The sequence below is a fragment of the Dysidea avara genome, chromosome 8 (assembly GCF_963678975.1).
Source record: "Dysidea avara chromosome 8, odDysAvar1.4, whole genome shotgun sequence".
Lineage (NCBI taxonomy): Eukaryota > Metazoa > Porifera > Demospongiae > Dictyoceratida > Dysideidae > Dysidea > Dysidea avara.
The window spans coordinates 30,613,227-30,629,910 of NC_089279.1; the positions used below are offsets into that span (position 1 = coordinate 30,613,227).

At 38.9% G+C, this 16,684-nt stretch overlaps 2 protein-coding genes across 2 annotated transcripts in view; one reads left to right on the forward strand and one right to left on the reverse strand.

Moving 5' to 3' along the window:
• The window catches only part of LOC136263683 (TBC1 domain family member 31-like), a 51,551-nt gene extending 41,777 nt beyond the window's left edge, over window positions 1-9,774 (reverse strand). Inside the window, exons 1-13 of the mRNA XM_066058316.1 lie at window positions 9,371-9,774; window positions 9,159-9,311; window positions 8,961-9,076; window positions 8,695-8,873; window positions 8,266-8,444; window positions 7,969-8,098; window positions 7,434-7,523; window positions 6,980-7,090; window positions 6,040-6,314; window positions 5,275-5,421; window positions 4,779-4,912; window positions 3,756-3,889; window positions 2,741-2,920 (exon numbers count right to left, since the gene is read on the reverse strand). Of these exons, the coding sequence (XP_065914388.1) occupies window positions 2,741-2,920; window positions 3,756-3,889; window positions 4,779-4,912; window positions 5,275-5,421; window positions 6,040-6,314; window positions 6,980-7,090; window positions 7,434-7,523; window positions 7,969-8,098; window positions 8,266-8,444; window positions 8,695-8,873; window positions 8,961-9,076; window positions 9,159-9,311; window positions 9,371-9,447 (1,905 nt within the window). The 5' untranslated portion in view covers window positions 9,448-9,774. The remainder of the gene's footprint in view (window positions 1-2,740; window positions 2,921-3,755; window positions 3,890-4,778; window positions 4,913-5,274; window positions 5,422-6,039; window positions 6,315-6,979; window positions 7,091-7,433; window positions 7,524-7,968; window positions 8,099-8,265; window positions 8,445-8,694; window positions 8,874-8,960; window positions 9,077-9,158; window positions 9,312-9,370) is intronic.
• LOC136263688 (retinol dehydrogenase 12-like) lies at window positions 9,508-14,215 on the forward strand. Its single transcript, XM_066058325.1, has 8 exons — window positions 9,508-9,731; window positions 10,143-10,320; window positions 10,962-10,996; window positions 11,044-11,232; window positions 11,294-11,368; window positions 11,431-11,500; window positions 11,863-11,989; window positions 13,897-14,215. The coding sequence occupies exons 1-8, from the start codon at window positions 9,570-9,572 to the stop codon at window positions 14,054-14,056; spliced, it is 996 nt and encodes a 331-aa protein (XP_065914397.1). The 5' UTR covers window positions 9,508-9,569; the 3' UTR covers window positions 14,057-14,215.
• Window positions 14,216-16,684: the final 2,469 nt, after the last annotated feature.

Sequence of the window (16,684 nt, forward strand, 5' to 3'; positions counted from 1 at the left end):
GGGTCAGACCCGGATAATCTTTAAACCAGATGACCCGGACAAAATACTGAAGCCATTGAAAACCGGAGTATGAAATGAACGCGTGAATCATGATGGTTTCCTATCCCGCGCTTGCGCGTCTATGACCTGCCAGAGAGGTTGAAGTAAGCAGGGTGGCCAAGGCGGAAATTAGGGTGGTAATTATCTCCGAAACAAAGATCTTGAAAACTCTATGTAGCCTTTTAGAGGCACGCTTTCCCAATGCCTGTACCAAATTTTGGTGGCCTATGGCACGTAATTTTGAAGATATTAGCTGGATAGTGAGACTAGTTGACTGGCAAGGGCGTGCTCCATATAGCACTAATCACGTAGTCTCGTGCCCAGACCGATTTTTTCTTTTTGTGTGGGGGCGGAGAAAAAAGGGTCTGGTGGATCTCCAATACATTCTTTGTGCAGCCGGATCTATTTGGGGATCGTTGATTAGTGGTGATGAATAGCAAAGGCCTGTTAACGAAGCAACAATAGGAAATACGGCGCGCGTACCCGAGGATGCAGCCTTGCCAACAAACGCGCGCCGTATTACCTATTGTTGCTTCGTTAACAAGCCTTTGCTATTCATCACCACTAATCAACGATCCCCAAAAGTTGTAGATCCGGCTGCACAAAAAATGTATTGGAGATCCACCAGACCCTTTTTTCTCCGCCCCCACACAAAAAGAAAAAAAAAAGAGCGATCTGGGCACGAGACTACTAATCACGAGACATCAGCGTGCCTTCGTTCGCCAGTGTTCTTTCCAGCGCTACAATCAGGTTTGAAACGTTTACAGTTTTCTGGGTTTGTTCGCGCATGACCACCAACATCTTGTTCAGTTAATCTTGTAAGGCTTCACATAATTACTTCAACGCTGAAGGCAACTCCCATCGGGAAGCCACATCATAGACCAAACTGGGTGGAGCATACATACATTATAGTAGCGTTTGTCTCCTTTTACTTTTAAAGATGTTGGTAATTTATTGTATTGTAACAATGATCCTCACTAAGAAACTGGTAATGGCTACTACTGATCAGTGTGGTGTGTACAGGTTTAAATCACCTTTTTACCCTGGAGAATCTTGTGAAGATATCTACAATAAGAATCTTGAGTCTCAAGAGCGGTCAGGATATTACTGGATTACTGATGGTCCCAGTAAGGTGTTCTGTGGCATGACTTACACTGGATCATCTTGTGAGGACATCTACAACAATAATCCTGAAACTGGTGACAAGTCGGGATACTATCGTATTAATGACAACCAGTGGACATATTGTAACATGACAGCAATTGCTTCTGGAATTCTTTCTTCGTGTGCCGGTGTGGGAGGAGAATGGAGAAGAATTGCCAAAATTGATATAAGCAGAGGAGATAACTGTCCCAGTGGATGGCGTATAGACACTTACTCTGGTGTTAGTTTCTGTCGTGTGGTCCCTGACTCTAGGTTTGCTTGCTCTTCTTCCTTCTTCTCCACTAATGGAACAAACTACCAGAGGGTGTGTGGTAAAGCAAGAGGATATCAAAAGGGAGGGGTACTTGGCTTTCATTGGGCAGTTGCTGGTCAAACAATAGATGGCTTTTATGCTGATGGTCTACTAATCACATATAACAGTAGTTCTCGTCAACATATCTGGACATTCACTAGTGGAAGATATGATAACCGCTCTGATTGTTGCAATTGTTATTGTGCCGCTTATCCAGGGTATTCCCCTCCTTCCTATGTTGGAACTGACTATTACTGTGAATCAGGAACTTATAGAGGTATCAGTGCACCTGGCTACTATTTTGATGACCCATTGTGGGACGGATCCGGTTGCTTCGCTAGTTCTTGTTGTAACAATCCTACCCAGCCCTGGTTTTATCAAGAGCTGAGTGGGACCACTGCTAGTGACATAGAAGCTAGAATATGCAGTAGCTACGATTTTAGTAGTGGATCAGTTTTGATTGATCAACTGGAGCTCTACATTCAGTGAACTTTGTACTGTTTTATACAATACACTTGTGTGCTTATTTTAACATTCATTCGGAAGTCTTGTACCAAACATTCTTTTGCTATATGTACTTTGAAGCATTTGATGTTATAAACAATATGACAATTGTGCAAATTGAGGTGTCGATAACAATGATATCTTACATGTAATGACACACCTTCTATCCCCAGTGGCATAGTTAGACTCTGGGGGGGAGGACATGTCATAACATGTATGATTTTGTGTACTGTAATTGAATTCTAATGTTAATTGCATAGTGATATAGTATGCCATACACTGTGTTGGGATAGTTACTTTTTACAAGTAACTAGTCACATATTACTTGCAACTGAATTATTTTGTTACAGTTACATATTACCCATAACTATAATAATAATATTACACATTATATTACTTTGTGTCCACAGTCTTAAGCTGTCACGTGTGAAACTACCACCTTATCACGTGACATGATTGCATCACAAGGACAATGTACAAATCTTGGTTATAAGTAAGAAGCGGGTGAATAAGCTTCATTCAGTAGTTCGTTGTGGCTAGGCGTTACTCAGTCGACCACTAATGAGATTAGCAACTTTGTTACTTGTAGCAATAATATTAGATTCGTTACAGTAACTATATTACTTAGGTAATGTGTTACATTTGTAAGTAAAGTAGCTTGAGTTATATTACCTGTATTTCATTATATTACTTAGTTACCACAAAAGTAATAATATCACAAAGTGTACATTATGTATGTACCTCAAAGTCTTCAACTGTGGCACACTGCAGGAGGCTGTGTCGGGAGCATGTAAGATAGGAGGCTACTGTAAGAAGCAGATAGCCTGGATGATTGGAGAAGATGTTGTCCCATAGTCGTAGCCACTCATCACGAGTTAGCACTTCTGAGAACAAGGTTTGCAGTAGCGGCCATGCATACATCTACAACATTAAAATGGCAACCAATGCACAATTTATCCTGAAAAAATTACCAAATTGTTTAAGAATAGCCGAGGTAAACTAAACATTTGTGATCAAACATTCAATTTGGACAATTCCACAATACTACGTACTATTATTAAAGACACACTATTATGTAACATTTCATTGCACGAAATAGGCATCATTCATACACACATGTGTAGGTATGTGTACACACATACGCTACACATTACAATCACACTACACACATAAACACTCACAATACACGCACATACGCATGCATATACACACAACACAATACAACACACACACACACACAAAACAAACAAACAAAAAATCAAAGCCTTCAACTGCTGTGCTAGCATGGTCATGCCTACCCAGAGAACCAGCACTGGGACACCTCAGTCACACCTGTACACTACTCAAGTGCTATTGGGTAAATCCTCCTGGGGTAGGAGTAGCAACCCCGCAGGAGGCTGTGCCATGTCTCGTAGGTGTAAGGGTGTGGGCACCCAAGGCTCCACCTGAACACCCACTATGTGAGACACGGACAGTTGGCATTTTCTTACTTCCCCAGTTTACACCAGGTACCCATTGATAGGTGCCAGTTGACACCAGGCCACCAGGTCCTCATTTAAACAGCTGGGTAGACTAGAGCAATGTGAGTAAAGCTTCTTGCTGAAGGAAACAACAACACCAATTTAGTGTAACTGGGCATCAAACCTGGACCTTTGACCTTTTAATTACCACGCCAAGGCTCTAGCCACTTGGCTATGCTGCACACGCACGTACACATGCGCATACACACTATACTACACACATACTACCACCTCACCTGGGTGGTAATACTGTGGCGTACAAAATGTTCCAACAATTCAGCATCATGATGAGCCAACAGGTTCTCCACCATGGCCAGTACATTAAGGGGAGGATTAGGAAAATACTCAAACCACTGGCCACACCAGTTCACTAAAAAAGAACAACAGTAGCATCATTATAGCTACATGTGTGACTTTAATGAATGTACAATAAGAAAGTACACTAGCTTAAGTTTACAGAATACATAAAAATAAGTAATAGAGTCTGTGAAAACAATGCTTTAACAATTAAAGCTATCTAAAAGTGGTGTTGTAGGGATAACAGAAATTGCTCGAAGTCCTAAATTTGTTTGTGTTGTCTACAACTCTGTGAAATCATTCTAATAAACCATACATTTCCTGGTACCACTTTAATTGTCAATACGCTGATGCCTGTAGAATACTGAAAATTTAATGGGGGAAATTTTGACAAATGTTAGCCATTTGTTGAAAATTTCCTTATCAAAGTCGATGAATATTATTAATTAGAATAGTCTGGAGTCAGGCATTCGTCAATATTTTCCTTGTCAATATGTGGAAGTGAGTGAATTTATCAAAATTTCTCCCTGTCAAATTATCATGTTGTACAGTAACTACAGGAAAGCGTAATTCCTTAAAAGGAAATCCTGAAACATGGGCATCTTGATAATCAGGACATGGTCCCATTTAGGACCGCTGAAATCAGGACACTTCATTATGGTCCCTGCACCAGTACATACACAGTATATGTATACTGTAAGTATATTAGCACTGTACCAGTTTCTCAAATACAGTAGGATCTCAAACACCTGTGTGCCAGTTCAAGTAAATTTTTTTGGATAAATGAAGCCACTCATTCATTTATATATACGTAGCACTCTATACTTACTCTAATAGAACAGTTACCTAATGAAGAAATACTCTAATAGAGCAGTCACTTATACTATTTGAGGGTTTGGATAATTGAGATTCGGATAATCGAGGTCCTACTGTAATACTATGGCATACAACAATTCACTCACTCAGCACAGAGGCCAGTATCTCAAATGTTGCCAGCTGATTGTTCTGAAACAGCTTTATGAACGGGAATACCAGTTCCGGTAGATAGGATGTCTCCCCAAATACTGGAGCCCAGTGAGCTAAGACTGACAATGCCCTAAACATGATCACAGTATTAATAAGAAGTAGTACAGGCAACCACACACAGTGCAACCTTGAGCAGTTATCAAGAAATTCTGAACTATTAGTTGTATCAATTACAACTACTTATGAACGAGGACCTACGCTATATAGTTATGCTAAGATCAAATGGTCTCCAGTTGTCAAATGTTCCACTAAAATGAGAATATTTAGTGATAAATTATTATGACATGATTGCTTTTGTACAGTACTATGCAGAAAAGAAATGTGGATTTTTACATAATTGTCCCATGTGTGACACAACTTAAAATTTTCCTGCCGCATGCTATGAAGCAACTAGACAAAGACTACACACAGAGTGGGTGGGGCTATGATCACCTTTGCAGAACTCTCAGTAGCTTTCTGCTCTTAATAGGATAAGTTTCATGGAGGTTGGCATAGCTGGGGTGCGTCCCCTTGTCTAACAAGCTGCTGTAGGCTGTGTGGTTGTCTGGTAGTTGTAGAAGAAACCTCCATATGAAGCATCTGGAAGAAGAAAAATTAATAGCACTAAACTTTACGCATAATGATGATGCAAACTATACAAATACACATATGTACTACACTGTAGTGACTACATGCAAACACACACACACAAATACTACTCACTCACTCACTCACTCACTCACACTCACACAAATACTACTCACTCAATCTCTCTCTCTCTCTCTCTCTCTCTCTCTCTCTCTCACACACACACACACACACACACACACACACACACACACACACACACACACACACACACACACACACACACACACACACACACACACACACACACACACACACACACACACACACACACACACACACACACACAACACACTGCACTACACTGTGACCATACACACATGCACGCGCATGCACGCACACACACTGCACTACTTAAAAACACACTGTACACACATACAGTGATCACTTACAGGACTCTTCACATTAAGTACTGTACATATGTACACAAGACTCAAAAATAAAAATGCAAAGTTTGGTCCCAACAGATTTGTTCTCTGAAGTGCACATATGCAGATTGGATAATAAAGCCATAACTGGTATTTTAAGCCTTGCAACATGTATCACAACACACTTAATATACATACATACCGATACTTTGAAGGATATTCGCCATAACCCTTTACAATGGTCTTCAGCTTGTCAACATCCAGTGTGACACCCATCACAGTGTTCTCAACAGATGAAGGGGTGTGGCTCCTTTTCTGCAGTACTGTCGTTGAGCCTTTTTCAGCAGCACGGTTATGGGGTGTGGCTGTTCTCTGATGCGAAGAAGTGACTTGTTTTGGTCTATGTGACTTTGTGTCCTTGTTGTTTGTGGTACTTGATGTTGTTTCTTTGACCACTCTCATCAAAGGAGCAGGAGGCTATGGACAAGTAATGGAAAGTAACACAATGTTTGTGTATGTTCTATTAGAGTATCATGAACAATGTACTTTGTCTAAAGTGCAGTAAAATCTTGTTCAGTAGCTATCTCCTACTTAAACATAAGTAGCTAAGTTGTATTTCATGATCTCATTTATAAGACCATTTCATTATTAATAATTGATCCCAAAGACGGCTCTACAACCAAAACAATAGCATTGCAGTGACAAAGGATAGCAATACTAGTGCTGTGCTCGTGTATTATGCCATCATTTAATCTATAAAAACATCCAATGATCACAAGATCACAGACTAGACAATGCATGCATACACAAAATGTTTTAACTATGGCCCGTTTTGTATACCAAGTTAAAGACTTAAGCTACAAAAAAGATTGACTCTCTGAACAGTCGGACAAAGCTGCTTTTCTCTGCTAGAGAGCACACACACACACACACACACACACACACACACACACACACACACACACACACACACACACACACACACACACACTTACATACATACGTACAAAGTGTACTTGGACCCATGTCTGCCCTGTAAGTTCAGTCAGTTTCATAAAGCTGTTATACCACATGAACACAGTAGCTGTTTATGATAGTTTAACTACCTAATAGCTGTGCCATACTAGCCACGTTGTACTGACCTGTTGTAGTTCACTAGCAATGGCTGACACATTGTACAATAGCAGATCTCCTTTCTCTGATACTGCAGCAATGGTGCTGCCTGTACTGCTAGTTTGTACATAATTCAACATCTGTAACAGCAAAACATTATTATGTATGTGTGTGTGTGTGTGTGTGTGTGTGTGTGTGTGTGTGTGTGTGTGTGTGTGTGTGTATGTGTAGTGTGTGTGTGTGTGTGTGTGTGTGTATGTGTGTAGTGTGTGTGTGTATGTACATGCAATATACAGTGTAAAGCAGACCGGATCACAATCACACAATTTTATTTGTGACTATATAACGCAAAATACTCACAATTCAAAAACTCAAATAGAACAATCACCTTTATCCCAACCAAGCCATGATTAATAGTGTATGTAGATGCGTCACATGACATACATACAGTACAAACATATATGCATAGACTCGGGGGTCTACCTGATCATGTGATCCAACTTGGAATAGCAGTTTACAGGAGTGCACATTGATAAACCTCATGATACCATCTTGTGCTAACACTCCTAGTACCTACAGTACACAGATGATAATAATGTATTGATTTGAGTATCGATTGAAGCACAAAGGAATATATACACAAAATATATTAAAATTTAAATATCAAACTTCAAAATGCAACGGATTCAGGTACTGATACATGTTAAGGTACTGATCAAGGTGACATAAAATGCAGGTGCAACAGTCTTTGATAAATAATATACCTTAAAAGAATTAACTGTTAATTCTCATTAAATGGTGGATCATGCATGTATGTACGTTCCTTCATAATCAAGGGAACTGTATTTTGAAGAGTACATATATGATAACACACACATATGAAAACATTTTGAACATGTGCACTACATACACTTGCTCGCTCGCTCGCTTGCACACACACACACACACACACACACACACACACACACACACACACAAACATGCACACTACACAAGACAAAACACAAACGTTACTTACTTCACTCGTTCCACCATCAAAGTTATTTGGCAAAAAGAGCAGTTGTTTAACTGACCTAACCTTGGCTGGTAGCTGAATGACCCTCAACAACTTGCGTGTCTCCATAGTCCACATGTGGAGTAGCCTAGTCCTGTAACAAATCATTACATTCAAATGCTTAATGTGTTGTACATTTTGAAGTCCATTTGTAATGGTAACTGCATACACATAACATACACACTTGAACTGGGAAGTAACATATGGGAAAGATTATAGGACAAAAACACACATAAGCACTAGTACTCTACATGTACAAACCTTCCACCAGCTACTAGCAATCTTCCATCTTGTGTAGTTGCAAAACTTCTGAAGTGTTGTGGACAATCTGTCGCCATGCCAACCTGATACTTGTACTCTAAAGTGTCTGTCTCCCAACCATGGATGGTGTCATCTTTGAAGATGGTTAGGATTGTGTTTGACAAGGGCAGGAAGAACACCTGTACAAGTAATATATACACATAGATACAGTACACACAAACAATCTGACAGTCACTATAAAAAGAAGTTGTAACATAGATAGTTGGGTATTTCATTAACACCAAGTCCTCATTAATAAAGATGGGTAGACTACTTCTCCAGTTAACACTGGTCGGGTACTCATTAATACGACTGCTTCCCCAGTTTAAAATTAATACAGCTCACTCAAGCATGCAAGCACACACATTATCGTAAAAAGGCAATCCTTACATCTTGGACTCCCACATCTTCTCCACCATTCAATGTTCTCTTCCTAGCAAAACAGTCAAGGTCCCACAGTACAGAGTCTCTGGATGACACAGCTAGCAACATGCGACCGGATGGGTGTAGGGAGAGTGATTTAACAGACGCATCATGGCCCTTCAAACAGGCAATTTGTTCATGCGATTCTGTAAAATTTACACGAGACAGAACATAAAAACAAAACAGAACCCTTATCATAGGTCTAGGAGGTCTATATATCTTCACTTACGTACCGATATCATAGCACCTCACTGTGTAGTCAGCAAGTGCCACTAAAATTTCTGTTGGTCGTTTGATATTAAAGGCGAGTGCAGTGCATGCCTGTCCTGTCCTCTGCACCACACTGAACCTGTAATGTACATAAGGTGGTGTCAGCCTCAGGTGACCTTAATTTTATATAACACCACTGTAGTCCCTGTAACCATGGTTACCTGTTATTGGTGAGGTTGAACAGATAGACATCTCCCAATTGGTCCCCAGCAATAAAACTGTTGCCATAGTGATTAAAAGCTAGCCGTACAAATCGTATGTGTTTCCCCTGTAGTGTTATTCCGGGTTGTGTGTGAGTAATACGTGCTGTTAGCCTGGAGCACAGAAATACATTAGTTTACCGCCATGGTACAGAAATGCTGGTAACGCTTACCCATCGCTGGCTCTTGGCTGCACTTTTCTAAGCCAAATAGTTCCACTCTGTCGTCCATTAACATCTATTTCAGTCATAGTGAAGAATTTGTTAAGTTCATAGTCCCGCCGCTACGAGATTTAAATTAAAATTAGAAACGAGCAATCGATTGTGGTTTCAAGTTTGTCTACAATACTTCATCGATTGTGGGATAATGTAAATGGGAGCGAGATTGTCGTACCCTGAAGGGATAGATCTCAATGGCAAGGTAGCCATAGTTACTGGCGGTAACAATGGAATTGGTTACGAGACGACAAAGGCACTCTCTTTCATGGGAGCACACACGATCATCGCATGTAGGTCAGAGGAACGAGCTAGAGAAGTAAGTGATAGACAATATAGAGTAAAAGTGGTTCAGCTCTGAGCGTATTAGGCCTATCCTTCTCGCAAGTCCAGTGAGATTTTGCAATACTTATTTTAATGTAAGAAAGCCTGCTGTATTTAAAAGTTCAGATTGCAGACAGTGTTCCAGATACTAGCTGGGTAGCTTCTTAGTTGCGAGTCACTGCTGGCCTGGGATGGTTGTTTCGTGCAAGCATCCAAGAAAGTCTGATGTCATACCCAGGTATCATAGAGAACCTTCCCTCAGTTAAGCCAATCTTTATCTCCAGATTGACTTGCACAAGATCACTATTGAGATTCAAAGTCCTTCCCCCTACCCATTGACAGGGAAAAGTGGTCTGGTTGTGTAAGACTAGATGGGATGGTATAGTTTAAAGTATCAATGTTGCAGGCTATTGACCGTTTGAAAGAGGAGGGTGTAGCAGCTGGTAAAGAAGTTAATGTGGAGATTATGAAACTGGATCTGGCATCTCTGGAATCCACTAAGAAGTTTATCAAGGACTTCAAACAGAAGAATCTTCCACTTCATTTGCTCATATGCAATGCTGGAATAGCTTTAGTTTTGCAAGGTACATGTGTTGGGTATTGCGTACAGATAGCTATGTAGCTAGATAATGTGAAGCATGGGATGTATTTATCACCATTTGCATAATACTTATTATATCACTACTGGACATTTTGTCCAATGAAAAATTGTTCAACCTGTGAAAAGTTTTCATTAGGTGGTCCCAATGAAATTTTATTTTCATAGCATTTTAATTGGACAAATTAATGAAAAACCAATGAAAAGTTACCAATGAAAAGTCCATGAAAAGCGTTTCACAGAGTTTTCAGTGGTAATTTTTCATTAGGTTTTCATTTTTTTTCATTAATTTGCCCAATTAAAATGCTATGAAAATAAAATTTCTTGGGGGCCACCCAATGAAAACTTTACTTTTAACAGGTTGAACATTTTTTCGTTAGATTTTCATGGGCAATATGTCCAGTAGTGTATAGTGTCTAAAAAAAGATAGCCGAGGGTGCATTTTGCAATACTATTACTAGACATGTAAGCTGTTACTTCTAAACTGCATGGTAGACACCTAAATTACACTGTATACAACACATTTATACCAACGTCGTGATAGGATGGTGATTTTAAATTTGGTGTAATGCAAGTGAGTTGTATTTACTGTTACTGCTGTTGTTTAAATGTGCTATGTATCAATAGGTAAAACTGAGAATAATTTTGAGCAACACTTTCAAGTAAGTATCTGAGTCACAGAAGATTGTATACACAACATAATCTGTAGACCAACCATCTTGGTCATTTTCTGATTTGCTTGGAGCTCCTTCCTTGTATGATGAACACTGAAGGAGACAAGAGGATAGTTCTTGTGTCTTCAATGATGCACAGTATGGGAGCATGGGATCCTAACAACCTACAAGGGGACACCAGCTATGGAAGAATAAAATTCTATGGCAACTCAAAGTTGTACAATGTTAGTTAGTAATGGCTGTAGCTAGTCAGTGTCTATGCTTGTGTTGCTTTCTAATATATAGATTATGACAATGTATGCACTACAAAGAAGAGCTAAGGATTGTGGAATAACTGTGTCCTCACTACATCCAGGAACGGTAAGCATTTTCTGACATACATGCAAGTTGTGTGCAATTTTACACACAATGTACTATTTTAGATCAAAACAGATTTGTGGCACAACTTCAGCACTGGGATCTCATTCTTTGCGAATGCAATGGTTAAACTGGGTAAATTTTAATGTAGTATAATTATTATGTATGGAAGTGTAATAGTGATTGGATTTGCAAAAAGGGGTCTTCCACACACATCCAATTTACCAACTTTGTCGACTCATAACATCAGATTGGAAAAGGCTACTGACTTGAAATTTGGTCAGTAGTGAGTACCAACATTGCATGGTAGATGGAGAAAATTTCAGTGTAATACATTTTTTATCACTAAGTTATGGTTTTCCACATTCATAGAATTGGATGTGTGTGGAAGACCCCTTTTCGCAAATCTGGTCACAAATTTTTTTAACCACTAATTCTTATGTTGGGATAAGTGCTACAATGTACAGAATTATACATTACTATATACCATTTTGTAGGGATGGGTAGAAGTGTTGAAGAAGGAGCAGTGACCACAATCAACTGTGCAGTAAATTCATCACTAAATTCTCAACAAGCTGAGTACTATTCTGAGGGTAGACCAATACAAGCTTCTAGAACTGCTAGGTAACCTGTTGAAACTACTGTATTGTGTGGGTGATTGGAAATGTACGAGAAACAAAATGTTACATAGTTCTTTACAACTACCAAGAAAATGCTTCAACCACTTGGCTATTGCTGTTTCACATGCAAAAGTTTGTTGTAAAGAAACTGTTGGGGATTCAGCATAAGCTATACATACGTCTGGATTTAACTGGTACAATTAAGGGAATATTGGGGGTCAATAAAGTAGTGAAACAAGGGAATAGCTAAAAAATATACTTGCAGATATACTAGTGGACATTTATTTCCTGTACTTTAACCTATAACCATGACTGAATTAGGGATTGAATGTACACTAGTATGTTGGTATAGACAACCTCTCTACTATTAGCTATTCCCTTGTTTCACTGTATTTTTTATTCTTTGATCCCTAATCTTACTTAAAATTCCTACTACTTGTTTGTTTACTAATGGGCCCATGCATACCACATCAAAAGAAAGAATGGCACCAGGCATGCCACAAAATTAATTTTGCATCTGAACACACACCCCAACAATCAATGAAGTGGCCATTATGCTTTGTTTTCATCTATGTTCTACCTGTTGTCACCCATGCAACTGATAAACTGTCTCTGTTGCCTGGCACACCACAGGCCTGCTTTCCAGCCATTGAATACACAGCGTTACAAACAAAGAACAGTATAAGAAGTGTCTCTGTGATCAATCTAGTTGCTATGGAAAATGTGGGTGGTAAAAGTGATAGCCAACGTCAGGGAAGCTGTATTGCGCTACCACAAATCAACATCTTTCATTGTCACTAAAAATAACTGGGACACAAAGGAGAACAAAGATTAGTGTATAAAGGCACCTGTCGGCTGAAGTAATGTCTAGCAGTAAAAAATTCAAGCCCGTAGCCTTAGCTATTATTGTATATACCTGCCAAGGCACCATAACAGTATTGTGAGGCTGGTTTTATGGTGACATTTTGGCCAGAAAAGGGAAACATTCATCAGCCTAATATACGATACATAGGGTTCCAGTGATACTAATAGTGAAACAAGATAATGTATATATTACAACAGAGCTATATATGAAATTTTATATTTGAATATGGAAGTATTGATATGGAAAATAAGTGCCTCAATATCAATATGGTTTTCTTGCATGAAAAAGAAGATGACTATGTAAAAGGCACATGCCATGCATGAGTTGGTGTAAATGGTGGCCATGTACTGCTTTTTTTGGCCTCTAGCCTTGTGCTATATACGTACGTATGTATATATCAGTAGTACTGTACGTATACCCTGTAGTAGGGATCATGAAGCTTGCGTTTTCCTATACGTATATCAAGACCTATATAGTCATACCCAAATGTGCTTTCACAGAACCCTAAACACTTCAGATGAGCTTCTACAAAGTTAATGGAATTTTCTACTATAACTATCAGCTATGCCATATAGGGAAAAACAGCTATCAATGACTGCCACGCTTACTGCAGTGGTTATGATATCCTTTTTGTGTCCAATTCCTTTCCATTTTCAGTTGTGGTGTTGATTTGTGGGTAGCATGTCAATACCTGTTAATCACAGAATCGGAGATTTTGTACCATGCTTCCAGCAGTTCAAGGTAAGCAGATTCTTTTCACATCATTCTGCAGTGTAGGGCTGTGTAATGGGTTGAAAACTAGGCTACTTTGCTTGTTAACAATTAAGTTTGGAGATAAATTTTTATAACCTCATATGTCTGGCACCATTCTTTCCTTGATGTGTTGTATAGAATTTCACTAATGGTGAATTATGTTACAGGAAGTTAGCAAACAAGTGTAAGGAAAAATGGAATTTTACGGGCTAATATATTCATTGTACTTGTTTGATAATACACATTAAGGGTTCTGTCTGGATATATTACTGCTGGCATTAATTTTTGAATAGAAATGAGCAGTACCAGGAGGAGTTGTGGAGTATCAGTTGTGAACTATTGAAGGAGTGGATGTCTCCTGAGATATGGGACAAGTATGGACCAACCAAACAGAACAACGGTGATAATGGCAGACGACAACATGATGAGGAGCAACAACAAGGGGACGATTAATAGAGAATTATTAAATAACGAAACACATGACTGTAAAGATTTTCAATCCAGGTACACACCTACGAGGCAAGTTGTAGATACATTCCTGCTTCCTGGAATTGTTTTGAGTGTGTATAAACATACCTTCTTTTTTTTTACAATATCTTCATTTTAAAGGGAGCCTATGCCAAAGTCATACAATCTGCATGACATTGTTTCACCTGTTCAAATCCATGATTTGTGCAAGGGCTATGTCGTTCTCAACGTTATAAACATTAGGTGTAACAATGTTCCCTTTAATTTAATTTTCCCCTACTTTGGTACCCATGCATAGCTCATAACTGATTATCATACCCATAAATAAAGGCTTTGAATGGATTCTGTAATCAGAAGTATTAGCCCTTAAACCATTCTCATGCAATTACATGCCCAGGTCACACAGTTGTACCACAGAGAGCTGACTCAACAATAATAGTTATACATGTACAAATTTTCTCACGAGAAACTACTATTGCAAATATAACTACATCGTCTTTGTCTACACAAATACCTAAGCAGTAGTTGACCTGAATTTGGCTAGCAATTTAATGTATGCCGTAAATCAGTCTTTGATAGTGGCAGGGCTTCATGCAAATTGATAGTCCTAGTAATGATAGAAGGTTTGCTCCACAGCTTAATCCACTGCAATAGACAGAAAGGAGTGCTCTGGATCCAGAAATTTTCTGAGATGGATAGATAGTAGCAATGTGTACTAGGGTTGAGCGATACTGCCATTTTAGTGTCACGATCGATACTAATGCCACTCTTCCATTGAATAGTTCATGATACTAATAAATAGTCAATCATAGTTGGTGCTTTGTAGTGTATTGCTCAACATTACTGAAGTCCTTATAGGTGAAGCCACTATCAGCCTTGTTTATATATGTACCTGTAGTAACAGCAAGAGTATGAAATCTTGGTAACAGTTATTGTAACACATGCTATGTTATGGTGTTCACACTTCTCTGCAGGGGAGTAACCAGGTTATCACTTACAAGGATTCTTAGCCAACTACTGCTGAATTTTATGACAGTAAATCACAGGCATGGTATCACAGTAGTTAATAACAAAATATCGTGACATTGATACTTTCAAGGTATCACGATATTATTGCTGAGACAATAATATCGCTCAGCTCTCATGCAGTCTGTTTATTAAATATTTACTGATGCAGCGTGCATATGACTAGCTACATGATTACATATGTAATAAGAGATACCATCTTTAATTTTCAGTGACCACTTCTTAAATGAACATATCCTTGACACCCTGGTCAATGTTCTTTGGGAGAACTATAAATCTCTGTGTGATAGATGCTTAGCACTTATCCCACACAGGCAGACATCTGATAAACATCGCTCCCCTTGGATCACAAAACAAATTAGAATACTATCAAGACAAAAACAACGTAGATACATCACTGCCCGTTCCACCAATCTTTCTAAAGATTGGGAAAGTTATTATAACTTGAAGAAAGAACTACAATGTGTGTGTGTGTGTGTGTGTGTGTGTGTGTGTGTGTGTGTGTGTGTGTGTGTGTGTGTGTGTGTGTGTGTGTGTGTGTGTGTGTGTGTGTGTGTGTGTGTGTGTGTGTGTGTGTGTGTGTGTGTGTGTGTGTGTGTGTGTTGAAGCTCTCACAACAATTATCTTTCCTCACTACTAAACTCTCGCAACAAACCTACCAAAATATTTTGGTCATTTATTAAAAATAAACACAATCAAGTTAGTATTAACACCTTATGTTCTCATGGTCACACGTACACAGATAGCAAAGCTAAAGCGGATGTTCTAAACAATTATTTTTCATTGGTATTTACTAAGGAGAACTTAACCTCACTTCCTACTATAGACAGAGACCCAATGCCAGATATTCCCTTACTAAACATTGACCCTTTTGGAGTACAAAAACTATTAGAAGATCTAGATGTCCACAAGGCACCAGCACCGGATAGTATACCACCTAGACTGCTAAAAGACACTGCCAGCCCTCTTCTTACTTTTATTTTCCAGCAGAAATCAGTTCGGAAAAAGCCAATATCGTTCCAATTCACAAAAAAGGACCCAGAAACGACCCAGGAAATTACCGACCAATCTCCTTGACTAGTATTTGTTGTAAAACACTTGAACATATAATTTACACCTCTATCTTTTCCCACCTTAACAAATACAATGTTTTATGTGATAACCAGCATGGCTTTCACTCTAAACGGTCATGTAAAACTCAGTTATTGGGTGTAGCTAATGATTTTTCTGAAGCACTGAATTCTGGAGATCAAATTGACGCATTGTTTCTAGACTTTTCTAAATCCTTTGACAAAGTTCCACATGAAAGACTTTATCTCAAACTATCACACTATGGAATTAATGGATGTTTTATTAGATTGGATTAAAGTTTTTAATGTGGACAAACTCAAACAGTAGTTATTGATGGTGACAACGGCAAACCCTCTACCATACTCTCAGGAGTGCCCCAAGGGACAGTGCTAGTCCCCTTATTATTCCTTATCTTTATCAACGACATTATACAAGATCTACATTGCACTATTAGACTATAATGCAGATGACATCCTAATCTACTTTACCATCCGTACTCCTGAGGACTGTGTCCTT